This window comes from Nomascus leucogenys, chromosome 19 (assembly GCF_006542625.1).
Source record: "Nomascus leucogenys isolate Asia chromosome 19, Asia_NLE_v1, whole genome shotgun sequence".
Taxonomy (NCBI): domain Eukaryota; kingdom Metazoa; phylum Chordata; class Mammalia; order Primates; family Hylobatidae; genus Nomascus; species Nomascus leucogenys.
In genome coordinates this window covers 24,261,934-24,281,873 of record NC_044399.1, presented here as the reverse complement: position 1 = coordinate 24,281,873, position 19,940 = coordinate 24,261,934, and the positions used below count along the sequence as shown (strand labels likewise).

Genomic DNA, 19,940 nt, shown 5'->3' with positions numbered 1-19,940 from the left:
TAGGCATAAGCCACCACACTCAGCCATATACTGTTTTATAAATCTAAAACACTAAAATCTCATGAAACTAAAATCTTATTTATAAAGTCTGTCAAAGCCAGGAGTAGCGGCTCACACCTGTAATCCCAGCACTTTGGGAGGTTGGGATAGGAGGATTGCTTGAGCCCAGGAGTTCAAGACCAGCCTGGGCAACATAGTGAGACCACGTTTCTGCAAATAGTAAAAAAATTAGCTAGGCAGGGTGACATGTGCCTGCAGTCCCAGCTACTTAGGAGTCTGAGGTGGGAGGATCCCTTGAGCCTGGGCAGTCAAGGCTGCAGTGAGCTGTAACTGCACCACTGTACTCCAGCTTGGGTGACAAAGTGAGACTCCATCTCAAAAAACAAACAAACAAAAAGTCTGTCAAAATTTTTCACTGTATATCTTAAGAGCCAGTAATTATTAAAAGTTAGTGGGAAAGAATAAAGAAGTGTGGCTATTTCTGATGAGTAACTGTCAACATACCTGATTTTCCTCAGAATAATTAACTGTGATGTAGTGTGTCATGTGTGTGGCGAGTGTGCCACTTACCTGCTCAGGGCACACAGTGTTCATTCCTGGCATCTGCAAAGAGCTCATCTGCATCTGGGCCATCATTGGGTTCATGTTCTGAACATTCGTATTTCCACCTGCCATGGAAACGGTGATGCTCATGTTGTTGTATACTCCTGGCTGTGCAGGCGTGGGCTGGTTCTGGACAGCTTGACTGAACACACTGTAAACTCAAAAACAATCCAGATTACATCCACTGATCATTAACAAGGGGATAATGTGACTAGATTCTGTTTCCAAATAAAATACGTTACATCCTTAAATTGCATGTATGACTGTATCTTCTTAAAATATATAAAAATTAACATAATTCAGATACATTCTGAAGTCTACATAAGGGATTAAATAACTGAAAAGAGCTCATTTTAAATAACAATTATCTAGTACAATATCAGAGATGCTAGGCTACAATCATCTAAATAATTAAGAAAGGAAGTTTTCCATGTAAGTAAATCTTCTAGGTAACTGACATTTACCTATCTAAACAGAGACTGTCCTATTTGAGCAAAGTGTCTGGCGCATATCTATCTATCTATCTATCTATCTATCTATCTATCTATCTATCTATATCTCTTCAATAAATGTTCACTGAATGAATTAACACAGGAATGAATGATTCAAAGACAGCATCCTTATATTGTGTTTGCTTGTATAGCCTCTTAGACTTAATACTTCAGGGGAATGATGGTATCTTGTTCCACTTATTTCTTGTCTCTATTAATATGTGACATATAGCAGGCACTCAGTAAATACCTGATGAATAAATGAATTACGGCATGGGTTATTATTAGGTGCTGTCAAATGGTGCAGTTCAGATTGTTTTCTATTAAATGGTTTTACTGTATCTGTGCCAGTGAAGTGGCATAAATTTTTTGAAGTGTAGTGCAGAGACCATCTACAAGAGAATACCCTGGGACTCATTGGCAATTGAGACTCCCAGGTTTTACTCAAGCCCTGGTGAATCACATTTTCCAGGGATGGGTATAGAAAGGTCCATCTTTATTCATGCACACTAAAATTTGAGATGCTTTATTCAATAGCCTATAGCTTGTTGTCACTTCTCAAGGTTTTATCTTCTGGTCGCTTTCAATATGCTACAAATTAAGAGGAAACCAGATGTATACAACCAAATGTTTTTCGGTGGCAAATTTAATCCTTTTAAAGACTTCCAAGGTCTTATCAGGCCTCAACATAGCTTCATGTCTTTTCTAGGAAGCAAAATACATAAGCAATTATGTTTTTCAGAGAGCCTGTTTTACTGACTTCCTTCTTCATGGCTAAGTTCTAGACCGTTGTTATGCCAAAGATCTCAAACGTAAAATCAGTCTCTATTAGGAAGTAGAATAGTAAGCAATAAACTCCATGGGAATTCAACTTGACACTTTGTATTTGAACCCTAAAAATTTTCATTGATACAGATATACACATCTAAAGGATAATGATATTAATTGTCTTTCCTAAGTTCTATAAACACCAAATATTTTATGACTATATATTAATTGTTAACAATAAACTGCTGGTAAAATTCCACTATTTGAATGTTAATTCTACAGAATTTGATTTTAAAAATAATTTTCCCCATCAATAGTTTACCTATTCCTTGCTAGCTCTTAGTGTTAAGAAGGATATACTGACATTTACAGTTTCCCGTAGACTAAGGTAATCATACTGAATTGACAGGCCAAGAAACAGCCTATTTATCATGTCTGAAGAAAAGTACAGAATTTCCCCCAAGTAATTATAAAACACAAATGCCCACAGAAAATTATATGCCTAGGAAATAGTCAATAATACACCTGTGGACCACTAATGTCTGTACAGTGTGTATGCTTATGGGACAGTGTTCCCCATAAGCATACTAAAGGTGAGAAAAAAGCCTACTAATCTATGTCTATTTTCTTTTGTTTTTAGAGACGGAGTTTTACTCTTGTTGCCCAGGCTGGAGTGCAATGGTGCAAGCTCAGCTCACTGTAACCTCTGCCTCCCGGGTTCAAGTGATTCTCCTGCCTCAGCCTCCCGAGTGGCTAGGATTACAGGCACGTGCCATCACGCCCAGCTAATTTTGTATTTTTTTTTTTTTTTTTTTTTTTTTTAGTAGAGATGGGATTTTGCCATATTGGTCAGGCTGGTCTCAACCTCCTGACCTCAGGTGATCAACCTGCCTTGGCCTCCCAAAGTGCTGGGATTACAGGCATCAGCCACCGCACCCAGCCTCTATGCCTATTTTCTAATGAGAACATTTCTGCCTAAGACAGTACTCATTTGTCAATTGATACATAAGTCACCACTGCGGAGGAGCAAGGCTATGTAAGTTAATGCATGTGGAAACTTCAAGGACTGCAATGATGTCATACTTACTGAAAAAAATTTAGAGCTTAATTTCCTTTCAAATTAATATTTGGGACTGTATATTAGTTTAAGTTCTTTCAAACTGCTCCTGCCAATAGTTCCATTTTAGCATCTTCCATTAAGGGAAGAAGACCAAGCTCTTCTGCAGCTGCAATCACTGTCCCAGGTCCTAGAAAGACGTCTGGGTTCACTGGCACCTAAAGTCCAACATTCACAGGCCCTCTTCCTCACTCTGCTTTCCTGCCTGCTTTGTAGCAGCTATCAAAGTTTTCGCAGGGTAGCACTAGGTATTTGGTAGTCACTAAATGATGGGAAAAAGAGAAGGATGAATACTCTGGCCCAGAGTGGGTTCCACAGATATTACAGGTATTAACAAGCAGGGGAGTCCCTGGTCAAATAAGTCTGAGAAACAAAAGGTTAAACAACAAGACTTCTTATTCTTTAAAATGCTAATAAGCAATGGGATTCTCCCATCAACCAGCCTTACACAGAAGCACTACCCAGTTCCAGGACACACAGGTTTGTTTAACCATTTCTTTCTCTTGCCACCAGAGAGATAATGAAAAAGAATCACATTACACTACCTCTGAACTCTATTACATCATTCTACTTAATGGTTCTCTGACCATTTCATGTTTTAATTCTCTCTGACCTGCCCCCTCACCAACTAGACTCTTCATTATTTGGCAGCAGGGGTTGTTTTTCAGGGTTCCTCATGGTATCTTGTGTTCACGTGTGACAGAGAGAGTGAGTGGTCACTGTCTCCAGGTGATATACGCTAATACGCAATGCTTATGATGACTAATAAGCTTTTGCACATGAACCAAATGAGCAAGTGTGAGTGTTTAAAGAGTTGGTAGTAACTGTTTTCTTTCCCAAATGATTTGGAAAGTCAAAGTTTGCAAAAACTACTAAAATACAACAAAAACATATGTCCATATTTGAATCTGAATCCAAGATGTTGACTTAGGGAGTATTTGCACTCATATGTTCAATAGATGTATATGAAGGGCCTCCCTGTTCCAGAGTATGGAGAAACAGAATACAAAATAAAGTCCTTGCTCTTATGATGCTCATATTCTAGACGGAGAAGAAAAATCACAAATAAATAGACTATCACACAATATGTCAAGTGTTAATCACTACAAAAAAAGTAAAGAATGGAAAGGAGGCGCCAAGGGTAGAAAATGCTATTATTTCAGAAATGATGGTCAGGGAAGTGTAATAAGGTGACATTTAACGTCTGTGTCTAATAAAGTGACATTTAAGGAAAGACTTGAAGTGCGAGAGACAAGCCACATGGCCACTGAGGGAAGAACATTCCAGCAGAGAGATTAAAAAATGCAAACATCCTGAGTTTGCAGTGTACTTAGCACATATGAGGAGCAGAAGGATAAAAGGAAGCCATTGTGGCAGAGTGAGCGGTGAGAATAACAGATGGGATCAGAGAGGTATCCAGGAACAAGATGATGTGGGGTTTTACGGGCCCTATTCTGTATTTTGAGTAAGATGGGGAGCTACTGGATGAGTTGTGTGTAAAGGACGGACATACTCTGCCTCTTGTTTTAAAAGCATGGCTCTGGCTACCATGTGGAGATTAAATGATGGTGCAGCAAGGGTGGAAGCAGGAGAGGCAGCTACTGGAATGGCCCAGGGAAAAGGTGACTGTGGCTTGCATTAAGGTGCACAAGTGCAATAGGTAAGAAGAGAGAGGTGCTAAGAAGCTGACATGATTTGCTGATGTGTTGGATGTGGGATGTGTGAAAGAGAAAGACTTTTCTTCTGGACAAGTGGAAAATGGAGTTGTCATTTACTGAAATGGGAAAAAGTAACCCAGGGGAGCAGGTCTGGTGAAAATATCATTTTAGTTTTCATCATGTTAAGTTTGCGATGCCTATTAGACTTATAAGTGGAGATATTGGTTGGGCAGCTGAATATACAGTATGATGTTCAGGAAAGCCATCTGCACTGGAGGTTTAAATTTGGGAATCAAGCATAGAAATAGGCATTGACAATAGTAAGATGGGTGATGCAACCAAAGGAGGGAGTGGGTATGGGGAAGAGGTCCTAGAATCAACTCTGGGGCCCTCAAATGGAGGTCATGGAGATGAGAAAGATCCTCAAGGAGACTAAATGATAGGAGGAGAGTCACTTTTCTCAAGAGAGAGAGTTGTTCTAGAAACCAAATGAAGAGCTTCAAGAAAGAATAAATGCTCAAATATGTCAAATGCTACTGATGAGCATTGCTTTTGGCACTGAAGAGGACATTTAACTATCTTGACAGGGACACTTTTTGTGGAATGACGGGAATGAAAGCCTGATTAGTTCAACAAGGAGTAGGAGTAGGGGGAGTGGACAGAGTATAATCTTTTAAGGAATTTAACTGTAAAGGGGAGCAGAGAAATAGGTTATTGAGACACGTCAGCATGACCGTTTTTTTTTTCCAAGCCATATTTCAATACTTAGGTGGAGGTATGAAGTAAGAGTTTAGTTGGATTTCATTAGGGAGAATTTTGCCAGGCATAAGTGCAACAGAGGGAGAGCTAGGCAAGGGAGTCAGAGTACCTGTAAGGTAGTAATTATAATGATGGGCCACAAAATTCAGAGTGAGTTTAGGAAGTTGGGATTAGAATACATTAGGAGACTAAATTCCTCTTGTATTACAGATATGGTTCCATTTCTACCTAATTTATACATGGTCCTCATTGAGACCTACACAGTTCTCTAATATGAAAATTTTCTCTCACCTTTCAATGAACTTTAGAAGAATATAGCCTTGTGTTTTCAACTTTAACTGCCTTACTTATTATGTTGTCAGATCAGACAGCTTCCCTGTCATTAGAACTAAGACACAACCAAATTAAAATCCTTATAAAACTCAAAGTGATGTGTGAAAAGTTCAGCAGCCAGGATTTGGAAAAAAAAAAAGGGCTTTAGTGAGATAATTCTAAGCAAGATGGGTAAGTCAAGGTCATAAAAATCTAGAGATTCAAAAAGGGGTAAGCCTTAAAAACTTTTGTTATTGTTATAAAGTCTTTAAATACATAGAGAAAGTGAAACTTGTGTGCCCACTACTCAGCTCTATTGAATTCTGACATTTGCCATTCTTGGTTTTAGATTTACAAGATTTTAAAGTGTTCTTATAAAGAAAAACGTTTTAAAAAGTACCCATTTCTACGTCTGTCCCAGGGAAGCTCTGTTACTGATGTGAGCTCATCATATTCTGCAGGTGTGCTCAGGTTAGGATGGAAAGGTTAGGGACACTAGATCACTTTTCTGTACTGTCAGCACACAAATTTGCCTTAGAAGTGACTTGATACTTATAAGATTTAAAAATCATTTTTCTTTGCTGATAATATAAAATTTAGTTCTTCCATTATGCAAATGGAAGTAGCCAATAATCTTCTACTTAGCCTGTGAAAACAATCAGCCCATGAAAGCATGGCTGTTCTTATGTGCTGCTTTCTGTCTCCACACATAAACGGGGGAATGGGGAAATGTCATATAAATGTAGCCATATGTGGCCTTTTGTGTCCAGCCTTCTTTCACTTTGCATAATGTTCCTGAGTTTCAACCATTGTAGCATTTATCAGTATCAGGGATTTATCACAGTATCAATAATGCTCATATATAAAAACTGCCCCCTTACTTGTTGTTTCCTATCGCTCCTTGCTGCCAGGCCTTCATGTCTGGTGACTGATACCCGGAGGCAGGTGGAGTTTGCTGGAGCAGAGAACTCTGAGGAGGAGGGATTGGCATCGGCACCATGGAGCTCCCAGGGCTTAGAGATGGAGCAAAGTTGGCCTCACCTTGGGGAACCATTCCTGTAAATTGACACAAATTAATTTATGTTGATATACTATAAATTTATTAACCCATAAATGAAAAAACCCAAAAGGATCTGTCACAAGATATTTACAAATAACTTTCTTATTTGCCTTGTCTTGTGTCAGGCAATATATTTACAAATATCGCATTCAACAGAGCATGGAAAAAATTTAGTATCTTAAACTAGGGCAAGAAATCTCAGCATAAACCAATAGATAAATAAATGTAAGATCGGAATAATGCTTTCCATTCACTAAGATGTTGATTTGTGCAGCAGGACTGTATATGATCTGTTTCTGTTCTTTTTTGCTTATGTGAATTTTTAAGCGTAAAAATACGTATGAACATACATGATGAATTACCTGTATAGTAAATTAAACTTTTTTTTTTTTTTTTTTCCCGAGATGGAGTCTTGCTCTGTCACCCAGGCTGGAGTGCAGTGGTGAGATCTTGGCCCACTGCAACCTCTACCTTCTGGGTTCAAGCAATTCTCCTGCCTCAGCCTCTCAGGTAGCTGGGATTACAGGTGCCTGCCACTGCGCCTGGCTACTTTTTGTATTTTTAGAGGAGACGGGGTTTCACCATGTTGGCCAGGCTGGTCTCGAACTCCTGACCTCAGGTGATCCACCCGCCTCGGCCTCCCAAAATGCTGGGATTACAGGTGTGAGCCACCGCGCCCGGCCGTAAATTAAACTTGAAAAGGGAAAAAAAAGTTAAGAAAAAGCCACGTGTGGCCGGGTGCCGTGGCTCACGCCTGTAATCCCAGCACTTTGGGAGGCTGAGGTGGGTGGATCACCTGAAGTCAGGAGTTTGAGACTAGCCTGGCCAACATGAGAAACCCCATCTCTACTAAAAATACAAAAACGCTTGTTAGCTACTTGGAAGGCTGAGGCATGAAAATGGCTTGAACCTGGGAGGCAGAGGTTGCAGTGAGACGAGATTGCGCCACTGCACTCCAGCCTGGGCGACAGAGCGAGACTCCATCTCAAAAAAAAAAAAAAAAAAAAAAGAAAAGAAAAAGAAAAAGCCACGTATGAAAATAAAAAATAATGAGAAAGTTTTGTTAGCCACTCTTCCCCTCCTCCTTCCCCCTTTTAAACTTTATTCAGACATAATCTAAACAACATGAAACTGACACACTGTAACTGCATAATGCAATGATTTTTAGTAAATTTATAGAGTTGTGCCGCCATTACCACAATCCAGTTTAGACATCTAATCATTCCCCAAATTCCCTTGTACCTGTTTGTAGTCAATCCTTGCTCCCATCCCTAGTCCCAGGTAACCTCTGATCTACTTTCTGTCTCTACAAGATTTGCTTTTTTGGGGGAATTTCACATAAATGCAGCCATACATGGTCTTCTGTGTCTGGCTTGCATTCACTTAGCATAATGTTTTTGAGGTTCAGCCATTTTGGAGCACTTATCAGTAGGCTACTCGTTTTTATTTAGGATGATGCTTATTAGCAGCCATCTGACCTGTCAAAACTCAACTGACCATAAAAGTAAGGGTTTACTTCTGAACTTTTTATTCTGTTCCAGTGATCTCTATGTTGTACCAGCACCACATTGTCTTGATTGTTGCGACTTTATGGTAATTTTTGAAATTAGGCAGATATCCAACTTTCTTCTTCTTTTTAAAAATTGTTTTGGCTACTCTAGGTCCTTTGCATTTCCATATACATTTTAGGATAAGTTTGTTAATTTCTCCAAAAAGCATGCTGAAATTCTGCATTGAATTATAAGATCAATTTTGAGTAAATTACCAGGTTTTTTTCAGTCTTTTTTCTCTGATTTCATTTTGGGTAGTTTCCATTGTTATATCTTTAAGTTCACGATTTTTTTCTTCTGTAATTTCTAATCTGCTGTTTATCTCATCTAGGGTTTTTTTTTTTTTTTTTTTTTTTAAATCTCAGACACTGTAGTTTTAATCTCTAGAAGTTTGACTCAGGTTTTATTTATATCTTCCATGGCTCTACTTAACATATTCAAGCTCCCCCTTGCTTCTTGAACATACAGAATTTATAATTTATAATTGCTTTAATGTCTCTGTCTACTAATTCTATCATCTGTGTAATTTCTGAATTTTTGATTGGCTGATTTTTCTCCTCATTACAGGTCGTATTTTCCTACTTCTTTGCATACCTGGTAGTTTTAAAAATCAGATTCCAGACCTTGTGAATTTTACCTTGTTAGGTGTTGGATTTTTTTTTCTATTCTTTTAAATATTTTTGACCTTTGTCTGGGCTGTGGTTAGGTTACATGGAAACAGGTTAATTCTTTTAGGTCTTGTGCCTAATGAGACAAGAGCAGAGTTTAGGGCTTATTTTGCCCCACTACCGAGGCAAACCATCTCTGAGTATTCTACTTGATACCCCCTGAATTATGAGGTTTTCTACTCTGGCTGGTATGAAGAGGAACTGGCCCCGTATGAACTTTGAAGATTGTTTCCTCTTATCTTTTCAGGTGGTTTTCTCTGGCCTTGATTTGTACACACATACACGCGTGCCTGCGTGTGCACAGCAGCTCTCAGCTGAAGCCTCGAAAGGGACCCTCGGCATATCCTACAATTCTCTGTGTAGTGCTGTCCTCTCTGGTATTGTGCCCTGTTACCTCTAGGTGTCTTGGCTTTCCCAGACTGCCAGCTCCACCTCCTCAGCTCAGGGAAATGGCCTGGCTCCTGTTGGATTCTCCCTCCCCGCAGCACAGTCTGGATAATCTCAAGAACTACTGTTGAATGTACTTTGTCTGTTTTTTGTTTATTTGTTTCAGATGGGAAAGTAAATCTGGTCCCTGTTACTCTTCTGGCCAAAAGTAGATATCCATAAGAATTTAAAAGAGTAAAAATGTTTTTTAAAAAATGTTTAATGCTAGCACTCTGTTCTTTCTCTTTTTTTTTTCCTGACAAAATACATCTCACAGTTAAACACTTTTAAGGCAGAGAAAGAAATAAAGGTGCAGAAAAAAGGATGCCATAGTATGATTGCTCATAATTTAGTATAATTCCTTTACATCTTTATGAAATCCTGTAAGATTCTGTGACCTGCTTCTTTCCCTCAACATTACATCACAAACATGTTTCGATGTCCTTGATGTCACTTTGTGAACACATGCATATATGCCTGTGTAATATCTACTGTGTTCTGTCACTATTAATGTAATTTTTTTTTGGTTATTTTTAATATAATGATTTTTTTCTCTTTTTACTTGATTTATTTGGTTAAATAAAAAGAGAAAATCATTATATTTGCCAGAGATGTAGTTAATTTACTCGTTTTTTATTATAGGTTACATTTTTTTTTTTTTTTTTGAGACCGAGTTTTGCTCTTGTTGCCCAGGCTGGAGTACAATGGCGTGATCTCTGCTCACTGCAACCTCTGCTTCAAGCATTTGGGTTCAAGCAATTCTCCTGTCTCAGCCTCCTGAGTAGCTGGGATTATAGGCGCATGCCACCACGCCCAACTAATTTTTGTATTTTTAGTAGAAATGGGGTTTCATCATATTGGTCAGGCTGGTCTTGATCTCCTGACCTTGTGATTCGCCTGCCTCGAACTCCCAAAGTGCTGGGATTACAGGCATGAGCCACCATGCCCGGCCTTATAGGCTACAATTTTAAAACTATTTTAAATTTTCTGTGGAAGCTGACCTAACTTTAGACTTTACAGTTTTTTCTTTCACTAGATAGGATTTATTTATTTTTGGTAAAGATTATATAAATGAAGCTACATATCTTCTCCTTGCCGCTTCCTCTCTATGTAAGGTAAGTAATTTTGATTTAGAATATATGGGTCTCCATTTTTTTTTCTTTATTTTTTTTTGAGATGGAGTTTTGTTCTTGTTGCCCAGGCTGGAGTGCAATGGTGTGATCTCGGCTCACCACAACCTCTGCATCCTGGGTTCAAGCAATTCTCCTGCCTCAGCATCCTGAGTAGCTGGGATTACAGGCATGCACCACCATGCCCAACTAATTTTGTATTTTTAGTAGAGACAGGGTTTCTCCATGTTGGTCAGGCTGGTCTCGAACTCCTGATCTCAGGTGATCCACTTGCTTTGGCCTCCCAAAGTGCTGGGATTACAGGCATGAGCCACTGTGCCCACCATCCATTTTTTTTTCATTTATGACTCTAGAGGGTGGGTTTTTTGTTTTTGTTTTGCCACCATCTTCACTTCCAATGTCTTTGCATTAACTTTCCATTTTAAACTATTTTGGTTGTGATCCTTAAAAGAAAAACTCTTGTATTAATGTGTTTTTAACCTCATTTATGATGAAATTAATTTCTTTTAGAAAAAAATATGGCCTTGGTGTGGTGGCTCATGCCTGTAACCCCAGTGCTTTGGGAGGCTAAGATGGGAGGATGGCTTAAGGCCAGGAGTTTGAGACCAGCCTGGGCAACGTAGTGAGACCTGTTTCTATAAAAAATAGAATAGTTAGCCGGGCACAGTGGTACATGCCTGTAGTTCTAGCTACTCAGGAGGCTGAGGCTGGAGGATCACTTGAGACCAGGAGTTGGACACTGCAGTGAGCCATGATCACGCCACTCCTGGGCAAGAGAGCAAGACCCTGTCTCAAAAGATGAAAAAAAAAAAAAAAGAGAAAAAGAAAAAGAAAAATATGTATGTGAGTGGGAAAAGATGCTTATCATATTCTGGATATTACTTTGTGGGGTCAACAGTAAACAATAAATAAGAGACTCCAAGTACAAGAGCAAGCTTTTTAATATTTCTTTCTGGCCTCATCTCACATTCTAACTGTCCATACTGGAATGAACAGTTTCCCTTATAAGATGACTTCTTTGTGGTTTGTTTTGTTGTTGTTGTTGCTGTTTTTTTTAGCGTTGGTATTTTAATTTTATTATTTTAAAAAAGACAATTTTTTAGGGAAGTTTTAGGTTCAAAGCAAAACTGAGTGGATGGTACTGAGATTTCCTAACTTTAGACTTTACAGTTTTTCTTTTCACTAGATAGGGTTTATTTTTGGTAAAGATTATGTAAATGAAGCTACATACCCCTCCTCCACTCACTCACATGTATAGCTGTCCTCATTATTAACTACCCCAGAGTCTATAGGTTACACTAGGGTTCACTCTTGGTATTGTACATTCTATGGATTTGGACAAATGTATAATGATATGTACCCACTATTACAGTATCATAGAGTGGTTTCATTTCTCTAAAAATCCTCTGTGAAATGACCCAGTTTTAGTAGAAAGAACTAGTCTGTGGGTAATGAATTAGAGGAATACTTAGAGTTCTGGTCCCAGTTCTGCTACTACACTGGACCTTGGATAACTTGCATCAATCAGATAATCTAGTTCTTCCAGAAGAAAAATTTTATAGTTCTATCTTTGCCTAGACTATGTTTGTTTTTGTTTTTTTAGACAGAGGCTTCTCTATTACCCAGACTGGAGTGCAACAGCATGATCTTGGCTCACCGCAACCTCCGCCTCCTGGGTTCAAGCAATTCTCCTGCCTCAGCCTCCCGAGTAGCTGGACTACAGGCGCCCACCACCACACGCAGCTGATTTTTATATTTTTAGTAGAGATGGAGTTTCGCCATGTCGGCCAGGCTGGTCTCAAACTCCTGACCTCAGGCGATCCGCCTGACTTGGCCTCCCGAAGTGCTGGTATTACAGGCGTGAGCCACATGCCCAGCTGGGCTAGACTATGTTAAGTCTCCCTGCTAGACCAACCATAACTAGCATTGCAGACATGTGACAGTGGCAACTAGAATTAGAATTCATACTTTCATTCATTTATTTCTTCAAAGATTCATTGAGCATCTATTTACTGTGAGATCACTGTGCTAAGCACTGGAGAAACAATGGTTAAAAAGGTCACACTCTGCTCACGTAAGGAACTTGCTATTTAAAAAGAAAGGCAGCTAGGTTAACAAGTGGTTTAAGACAGGGTGGCGAGTACTTTATGATTGGGAGTGTCCAGGAAGACTCTGCAGAGGAGATATATCTGAGAGGAGGGAAGAATAGGAATGAGAAGTAAAGGAAGAATACTTTAGATAGAGTATAGAGAATGTTGAAAGCCCCTGGAAGTAAAAGAGAACAAAGTCTGTGCTGTTTCTCAGAACTCAGAAAGTTTACTGTAGCTGGAACACAGAACTATAAAAGGGAACATGGAGTTGATGAGTCTAGGTTTGTACAAGTTAAGTTTGGGGTGTTGGTGGAAAATGCAAGTATGTATATCCAGTAGGCAGCTGTACATATGAGCTGAGAGATATTGTTTAGAGATAGAGAGTAAAGTCACTAGCATGTAAAGGTCCCTGAAACCCCAAAAGGAGATGAGATCACTGAGGAGGAATAGGTGGAAGAGGATTTTATTGTAGTTCACAGAAAAGAGGTCTCTAAATGGGCTTAAAGGAACTCATGAAGTGGGCAGATACACTAAAGAAACCAATTTCTCATATTTACTTTGAATACTGCCTTAATAGAAAACAATTTCTGGCCAGGCACGGTGGCTCATGCCTGTAATCCCAGCACTTTGGGAGGCCGAGGTGGGCAGATCACGAGGTCAGGAGATTGAGACCATCTCCTGGCTGACATGGTGAAACTCCGTCTCTACTAAAAATACAAAAAAATTAGCCAGGTGTGGTGGTGGGCGCCTGTAGTCCCAGCTACTTGGGAGGCTGAGGCAGGAGAATGGCATGAACCCGGGAGGTGGAGGTTGCAGTGAGCCGAGATAATGCCACTGCGCTCCAGCCTGGGTGACAGAGCAAGACTCTGTCTCAAAGAAAAAAAAAGAAACAAAAATAAAAAAGAAAACAATTTCTAAATGTCTGATTCTGTTCTTTTACACTCATCATCATAGCATGGTAGTCTAGAAAAGTTTCTTGTTTTCAGAAATACAAGAAAACTTACTCTGCCATTACTATGACTTACATGTTCATTTACTTTGGGCCTACATTAAGCAGAAAGAGGCTAAAGCAAAGGATATAAAGCAAAGCTAATGCAGTTATCCGTTGGTTTTACTGTCATCACTTAACACAGAAATCAGCAAGCTTCTTCTGCAAAGGGCCAGATAATACATGTTTTCAGTTTTGAAAGCCACAAAGTTTCTTTAACTACTCTACTCTTCTATGTGAAACCAGCCATAGGTAATACATAAAGTAGTAAGTATGGCTGTGTTCCAGTAAAACTTTATTTACCAAAACAAGTGGGCTGGATTATGGACCTTAATTTGTCAAACCTGGAAACATGTTGGAACACATATATTTTGGTACTTTTGTGTGGCCGATTTCTTAGGAATAGAAGCATAAAACCAACAAAGGCCAAAGAGCCTTTCTATCTGGATTTCCTTAAGCCACAATAAACTGTTTTTGTTTTGAAAAGGCTGGAACTTTTCCAGAATTTGATTTTGTGCCAACACAAAACCTGGTCCTCTACCAGACTGCCGATCAATTTGGAGCAAGTTTATAATTAAAAGTGGTGACAGAAATTAAAAACATTGCATCTTTAAATGTTCTTACTCTTTCCAGAAAAGTTAAACATTTTTCCAGTATTACTTTGAAGCAGTCCATGGAAGAACTGACAGCCATGCCATTTCATTTCAGTTTGCAACTGGATGAAACCACTGTTCTCTTCACTGCACTCAGCTTTTGGGTTTTCTTTGTAGTATGAATGCTGACTTTATAAAAAGCAAATTCTTATTTTGTGAAAATATTTTTGTCAATCAGAAGTTGGTCTGGAAGAAAAACCCAGGCACCAGATACTCATGATAGGTGGCAACACATCTTTCCCATTATGGTACGGGGAAAGAGGAAGCTCCACCCACTCCATTATTTCAGCTCACTTTGTTTTATGCTGACACAACTCAGATCAAAGACTAGACCCAGAACTGTGAAAGAAACTTGTCAATTTCATGAGAACCGGGGCACTGAAGGACCGCCTTTCCAGGTGGCTTTGTCAAGGAATGAAAGCAGGATATAAAGTTCTCCTTTCTTGACTTTCCAGAGGAAACTTAAAAGGGCATGCCTGAAAATGGACAGAAATACTATTTCTATTTTTTTAATAGAAAAAAATCCTTAGAATAATTTCATGAGGAATTTATTAATGTTTGGCTTACTTCTAGTTAGTTTCTTCCCCTAATGCATGAGATAAATCTTTTGATTTAGGGCTCTGCAATAATGTCATGAATGCTGCTAAAAACCCATTTGCTGTTTTAGTCAGGTTGTCATTTTGGAGGAGGAACGGGGATGCAGATAACTACACAAGTCTTCTAATGTTGGAGGAAGTACTTCCACAGGCTAAAGTGAAAAAGCTTTGTCAAATTCTTTGCATACAGAAATTGTAAGACACATGGAAACAAAACTCTTTTGAAGGCCATACTCTTGTTCAGGCAAAATATGGATTTATAATCCTCTTCTTGCCCACACAGATAGTGTCAGTGATATAAACCAGCCAAAGATGACTTCATTGTCTTGAGGACAAAGAAACTGATGTGGCATAATTTTGATTAAAATCTCTTTGAGAGTTCTGGTGCTCTCTGGCACAAGTCTTTAGATACTTAATTTGATAGTCAAAGGATTTTAGTATTTGCTACCATCAGAATGGAAACTCTAAATTGATTTGGCTCTCAAAACTGATAAGCATACTGCCATGTCAAAAATCTCTGTATAACTTCGACATTTTATTCAAGTCAAACAGCAGCCTTCTCATTGAAATTCACTTTTAAGCAGCCTTAAAATTTACCTCTTTTCTTTCATTTATATAATTAAGGGATTTATTTCAATTATTTTTCAGGAATTGACAATTAATTTTGCATAAAAGTTTGATTAAACAGAGTAGACTAATCAGATGTTCATCACTGCCACTACCTATTAGAATCTCAAAGTGACAGAAAAGAAATAAGAAAAGATATTATCACCCAGGACAAAGAGAATGGAAGACAGTGCCAAAGAAAGACTAAAAAAGAAAAAAGCTTTTGGAAGCCAGAAAGTTGACTGACATTGGAGAGGAAGCTGCAACAGCAGCAGCTGAGAGTGATGACACCAAATGAGTAGTCTGAGATACTCTGTGGAGATAAATTATTCTTATGCAAACTGGCAAAAACAAAATATCCCACACAATGAAAAAACTACATGCGAATTTTGAATTAATGTACTAAAATCCATTGTGTGGGGAAGACTTTCATTGAAGTCTCATAGAGATCAATGAGAGAAATTAAAAAATAAGAGAATAGGCTGGGTATGGTGGCTCACCTGAGGTCAGGAGTTCAAGACCAGTCTGAGCAACATGGTGAAACCCTGTCTCTACTAAAAATACAAAAATTAGCTGGGCACAGTGGCACATGCCTGTAATCCTAGCTACTTGGGAGGCTGAGGCAGGAGAATCGCTTGAGCCCGGGAGGTGGAGGGTGCAGTGAGCTGAGATTGCACCATTGCACTCCCAGCCTGGACGACAGAGCGAGACTGCATCTAACAAAAAAGAAAAAAAAAAAGGGAATGTACTTTGCATACAAAATGCTCAAAAGGTCCTTACAGATCCTCTAATTCAATCCTCTCAGCTACAAAAGGGAGATAAGCCTCAAACCAGTCAACCATTTAGTGTCAAAAGCTGAGTCTGAATCCTGGGTCTCCAGACTCCCATGTCAGTGTCTTTCCTCTTCCACACACTGTTTTAATGTCTGAGCACAGACATAAAGATGGAGAGAGACCTAAGCCTGTATGGATTACTTAGAACAACATAAAGTTGTGACCCTCCTACCTGCTCCTGGATACTGGAAGACATTCTGCTGCATCTGAGGATTGATTCCAGTGCCAAACTGTCCTCCCATGTTTCCTGTCATGCCTCTGCTCACCATGCTGTTGCGGTTGGCCAAAGATGCTTCAGGATTTGCTGTTAGTTGTGAAAACGGGCTGGTAGAAGCAGGTGGGGTTCCTGGATTTGTACCATAGTTTGGTGGATAGGGGAATTGCTGTGGAGCACCCTGAGGAAGACGGGGGTTCCCCATTTGAACTGGCAGTCCAGATGAGGGAGGGAGGTTGTTCCCAAAGCTTTGTTGCCTCATAAGCATGGCTCTTTGCTGCTGTATTAGCTGCCTCTGTCGGTGCTGTTGACTGTACAGTTCCCGCTGACGTTGTGCCAACATTTGAGCATTCAGGGGTGGCTGAAAAGCAGGAAAAAACTCACTTACTAAAATTATTATAATCACTATCCTGGAAAGTTTATTGGATTAAAGCCTACTTGCTTGGGGCGATAAAGTACATAGCAATTATCACTGTACAAGGGAAACAAAAACCGAAAAGGAACAAAAACCTCTTAAGTAACAATCACAGGAGAAAAAATGAATTAGGTACATTTTACAGATTAAAAGTAGTCAAGAAATGCTAAACAATATCTGACCATTATAAATGAGAACGCAAATTCTCAATTAAAAGTCACACAGAACTGAAAAATTCAAAGAAAGTATATACTGATTAGTATTATAATATTGGCCATGAACATTGTTAAGAGAAACATGAAGACCATAAGGAGGTGAAAGAAAATGTGCTTGATGACTTCTGTCCTATCCTTCATTAGATCATTAGAAGACTTTTTCAATTCCAAAAAATTTACTGTGTTTCTGGTAAAGAGAAACTTCGTTTTCCACTTTTCTCACTGAGAACATTATCCCACTTTATTTAAATGAATAAAATGTGATTACAGGTGATTTTAATTTTCTTCATTATACTTTTCTATATTTACCAAATTATCTACGATGAACACGCACTACCTTTACAATTAGAAAAAACCTACAAATACCATTAAAAAAGGAAGATTCTGAAATCTAGGATCCAATGCCTAAGAAATTATCACTTAAAAAGAAAATAAGTAGAAATAAAATAGTAAAAAGAAATAAATGGAAACAGCTATTTTGTATTATTATTGGAGTTTCAGATTATTCCAGGCATTAGTGTAAGTGGTTTCAGTTACAATATTATGGATGAGGAAAGAAGTGGTCAAATTAGGTTAAAATCATTATTTCAATATAACATGGCATATCCATAAAGCCTTCTTCAGAAAATGTCAATTCAGATTGAGAATCTGGTTAAAGCATACAGCTCTTGCCAACTACATATAGTCTAATCTAGAAGAAACTATGAAATAAGACTTTCTGATAGGAATTATCTTTATGTGAATCCAAAAGTGGGGTCTTGTTTCCTTACAACCTAATTACTCCTGAATTAGCTAGCACTAAGATTTATAATTTGTAAGAGACAGAGAAACTGAAATCTGGATCCATGAAGATGTCAATACCTGCTGCTTACCAACAGCTTCAGTCAATACAGTCATGTGATGCATAAAGACATTTCAGCAATAAGACATTTTAGTAATAAGACATTTCAGTTGCACACGATGGACCAAATTCGGTGGTCCCATAAGATTATAGTACTACAGTATTTTACTGTACCTCTTCCATGTTTAGGTATGTTTTGATATACAAATACCATAACAATTGCCTACAGTATTCAGTACAGTAACATGCTGTACAGGTTTGTAGCCTAGGAGCAATGGGCTATACACATAGCCAGGATGTATAAGTAGGCTATATATACCATGCAGGTTTGTGTAAATACACTCTATGACCTTTGCACAATTATGAAGTTGCCTAGTAACACATTTTTCAGAACATATCCCTGTCTTTAAGTGATGCATGGCTGTATTTATCTCTTTAATAATACAGGTGCTGGCTTTGTGTATTTGCTCCTAATCCATCTAGTTCCATATTGTGGAGAGGAAAAGAGTATAGTTTAAATCCTCTCTAAAATTCCTTATCTCCCAGATTTTTACATCAACTTTGTTATGAAATAAAAGTAAGTAGTTGAAACAAAAAATTTTTAAGTATGTATGTGGTAAAGTAGGGAGTGAGTTACTAGGTAACATTTAGAAGTCCACCTAGTTATTTTTATGTTTAAAGTTCTAATGGCTCTGGGTTTATAAAAAAAAAAGGGGGGGATTTAAAAAATAAATACAAGCTAGAAAATGCTGATGTTCAAATTGAACATAGTACACAAGATAGTTAAGACAGCTTAGCAATGTGACTGGGTTTTGATCAGGTTTCGGGTACTGTTCACACAGTTTCGTATCAGAGGCTTCCTGTTACTGGTGCTATTTGCTACAGCAATAAGAGTTTTTTCTACTTAGTCATCTGGTATCCAATAACAATGACAATAATAACAATAAAACAAAACAAGGCACCATTTGCTTTAGATCAAATATCAGTAAGAGGTATCAAAAGTAGATTATTAATTCCTTCTAGAAGAAAACTACACTACAAACATCATTAAAAGATCAGCTCACAGACCATTTCAAAGACACTCAAGTCAACACTTCAAGAAACACTATGTGGGTTAAAGAAGTACTAATGACGTCTGGTTTTCTCACATTACCTGAGGTGTAATTTGCTGTTGCATGCCTGATCTCATATTGATGCCAACAGGAGCAGTTGCTGCAAACTGGTTTAAGATAGCTTGCCGATTTTGGTGTATCAACTAGAGAAAAATTGAAGCAATAAGATATCATATTTCTACACACAAGCATAACACCGGCCTTATAAAGTAACACAAACTTTCTATTGATTACTAAAAAGTTTTAGTGTTGCAGGTTTGGTAAGATTATTTCCTATGTTTATTTTCCAAAAGGCTGGTAGTTCCCGACATTTATAAAACACTTATTGTCTCCAAAACACTATGGCAAAGTATTTAAAAGTAGGATAGAAACACACTGCACTCCAGCCTGGGCGACAGAGCGAGACTCTGTCTCAAAAACAAACAAACAAACAAAAACAACAAAAAAAACCATGTTAATAGTTATTTTAGGTAAGTGCTGCAATGGAGAAGTAGTACCAGCCCTAGGTCTTAAAATACTATAAATGTAAAAGCAGGTATACAATAAGGGCACATTTTTACAAAGGTCTGGAAGATGAAGGGAAAGTTGAGCAAGCTGGATGGTATTCTCACTTGGAGGTACTATGTCTGGTGGATACGTATTTGGGGAAAATCCAATATGATTTCATTAGCTAGACAGTATTACATAAGAAACAAATGGTCTGAAAAAATGGATTATTTATTTAACTAGAAAAAGTAATTACTTTAGACCCGCATTTCCCAAATTGGTATGCTAAAGAACAATGCTAAAGAACATTGTTCTGCAGGATATTAATAGATGTGCTAGGAAAACAGCA

At 38.4% G+C, this 19,940-nt stretch overlaps 1 protein-coding gene across 7 annotated transcripts in view; it reads right to left on the bottom strand.

Annotated features, from left to right (window-relative positions):
* The window catches only part of NCOA1 (nuclear receptor coactivator 1), a 277,704-nt gene that overhangs the window by 11,574 nt on the left and 246,190 nt on the right, over window positions 1-19,940 (bottom strand). For all 7 annotated transcript variants that reach the window (XM_030800369.1, XM_030800366.1, XM_030800370.1 and 4 more), the window contains 4 exons: window positions 19,147-19,248; window positions 16,481-16,883; window positions 6,590-6,764; window positions 571-754 (listed from right to left, as the gene is read on the bottom strand). In XM_030800369.1, the coding sequence (XP_030656229.1) occupies window positions 571-754; window positions 6,590-6,764; window positions 16,481-16,883; window positions 19,147-19,248 (864 nt within the window). The remainder of the gene's footprint in view (window positions 1-570; window positions 755-6,589; window positions 6,765-16,480; window positions 16,884-19,146; window positions 19,249-19,940) is intronic.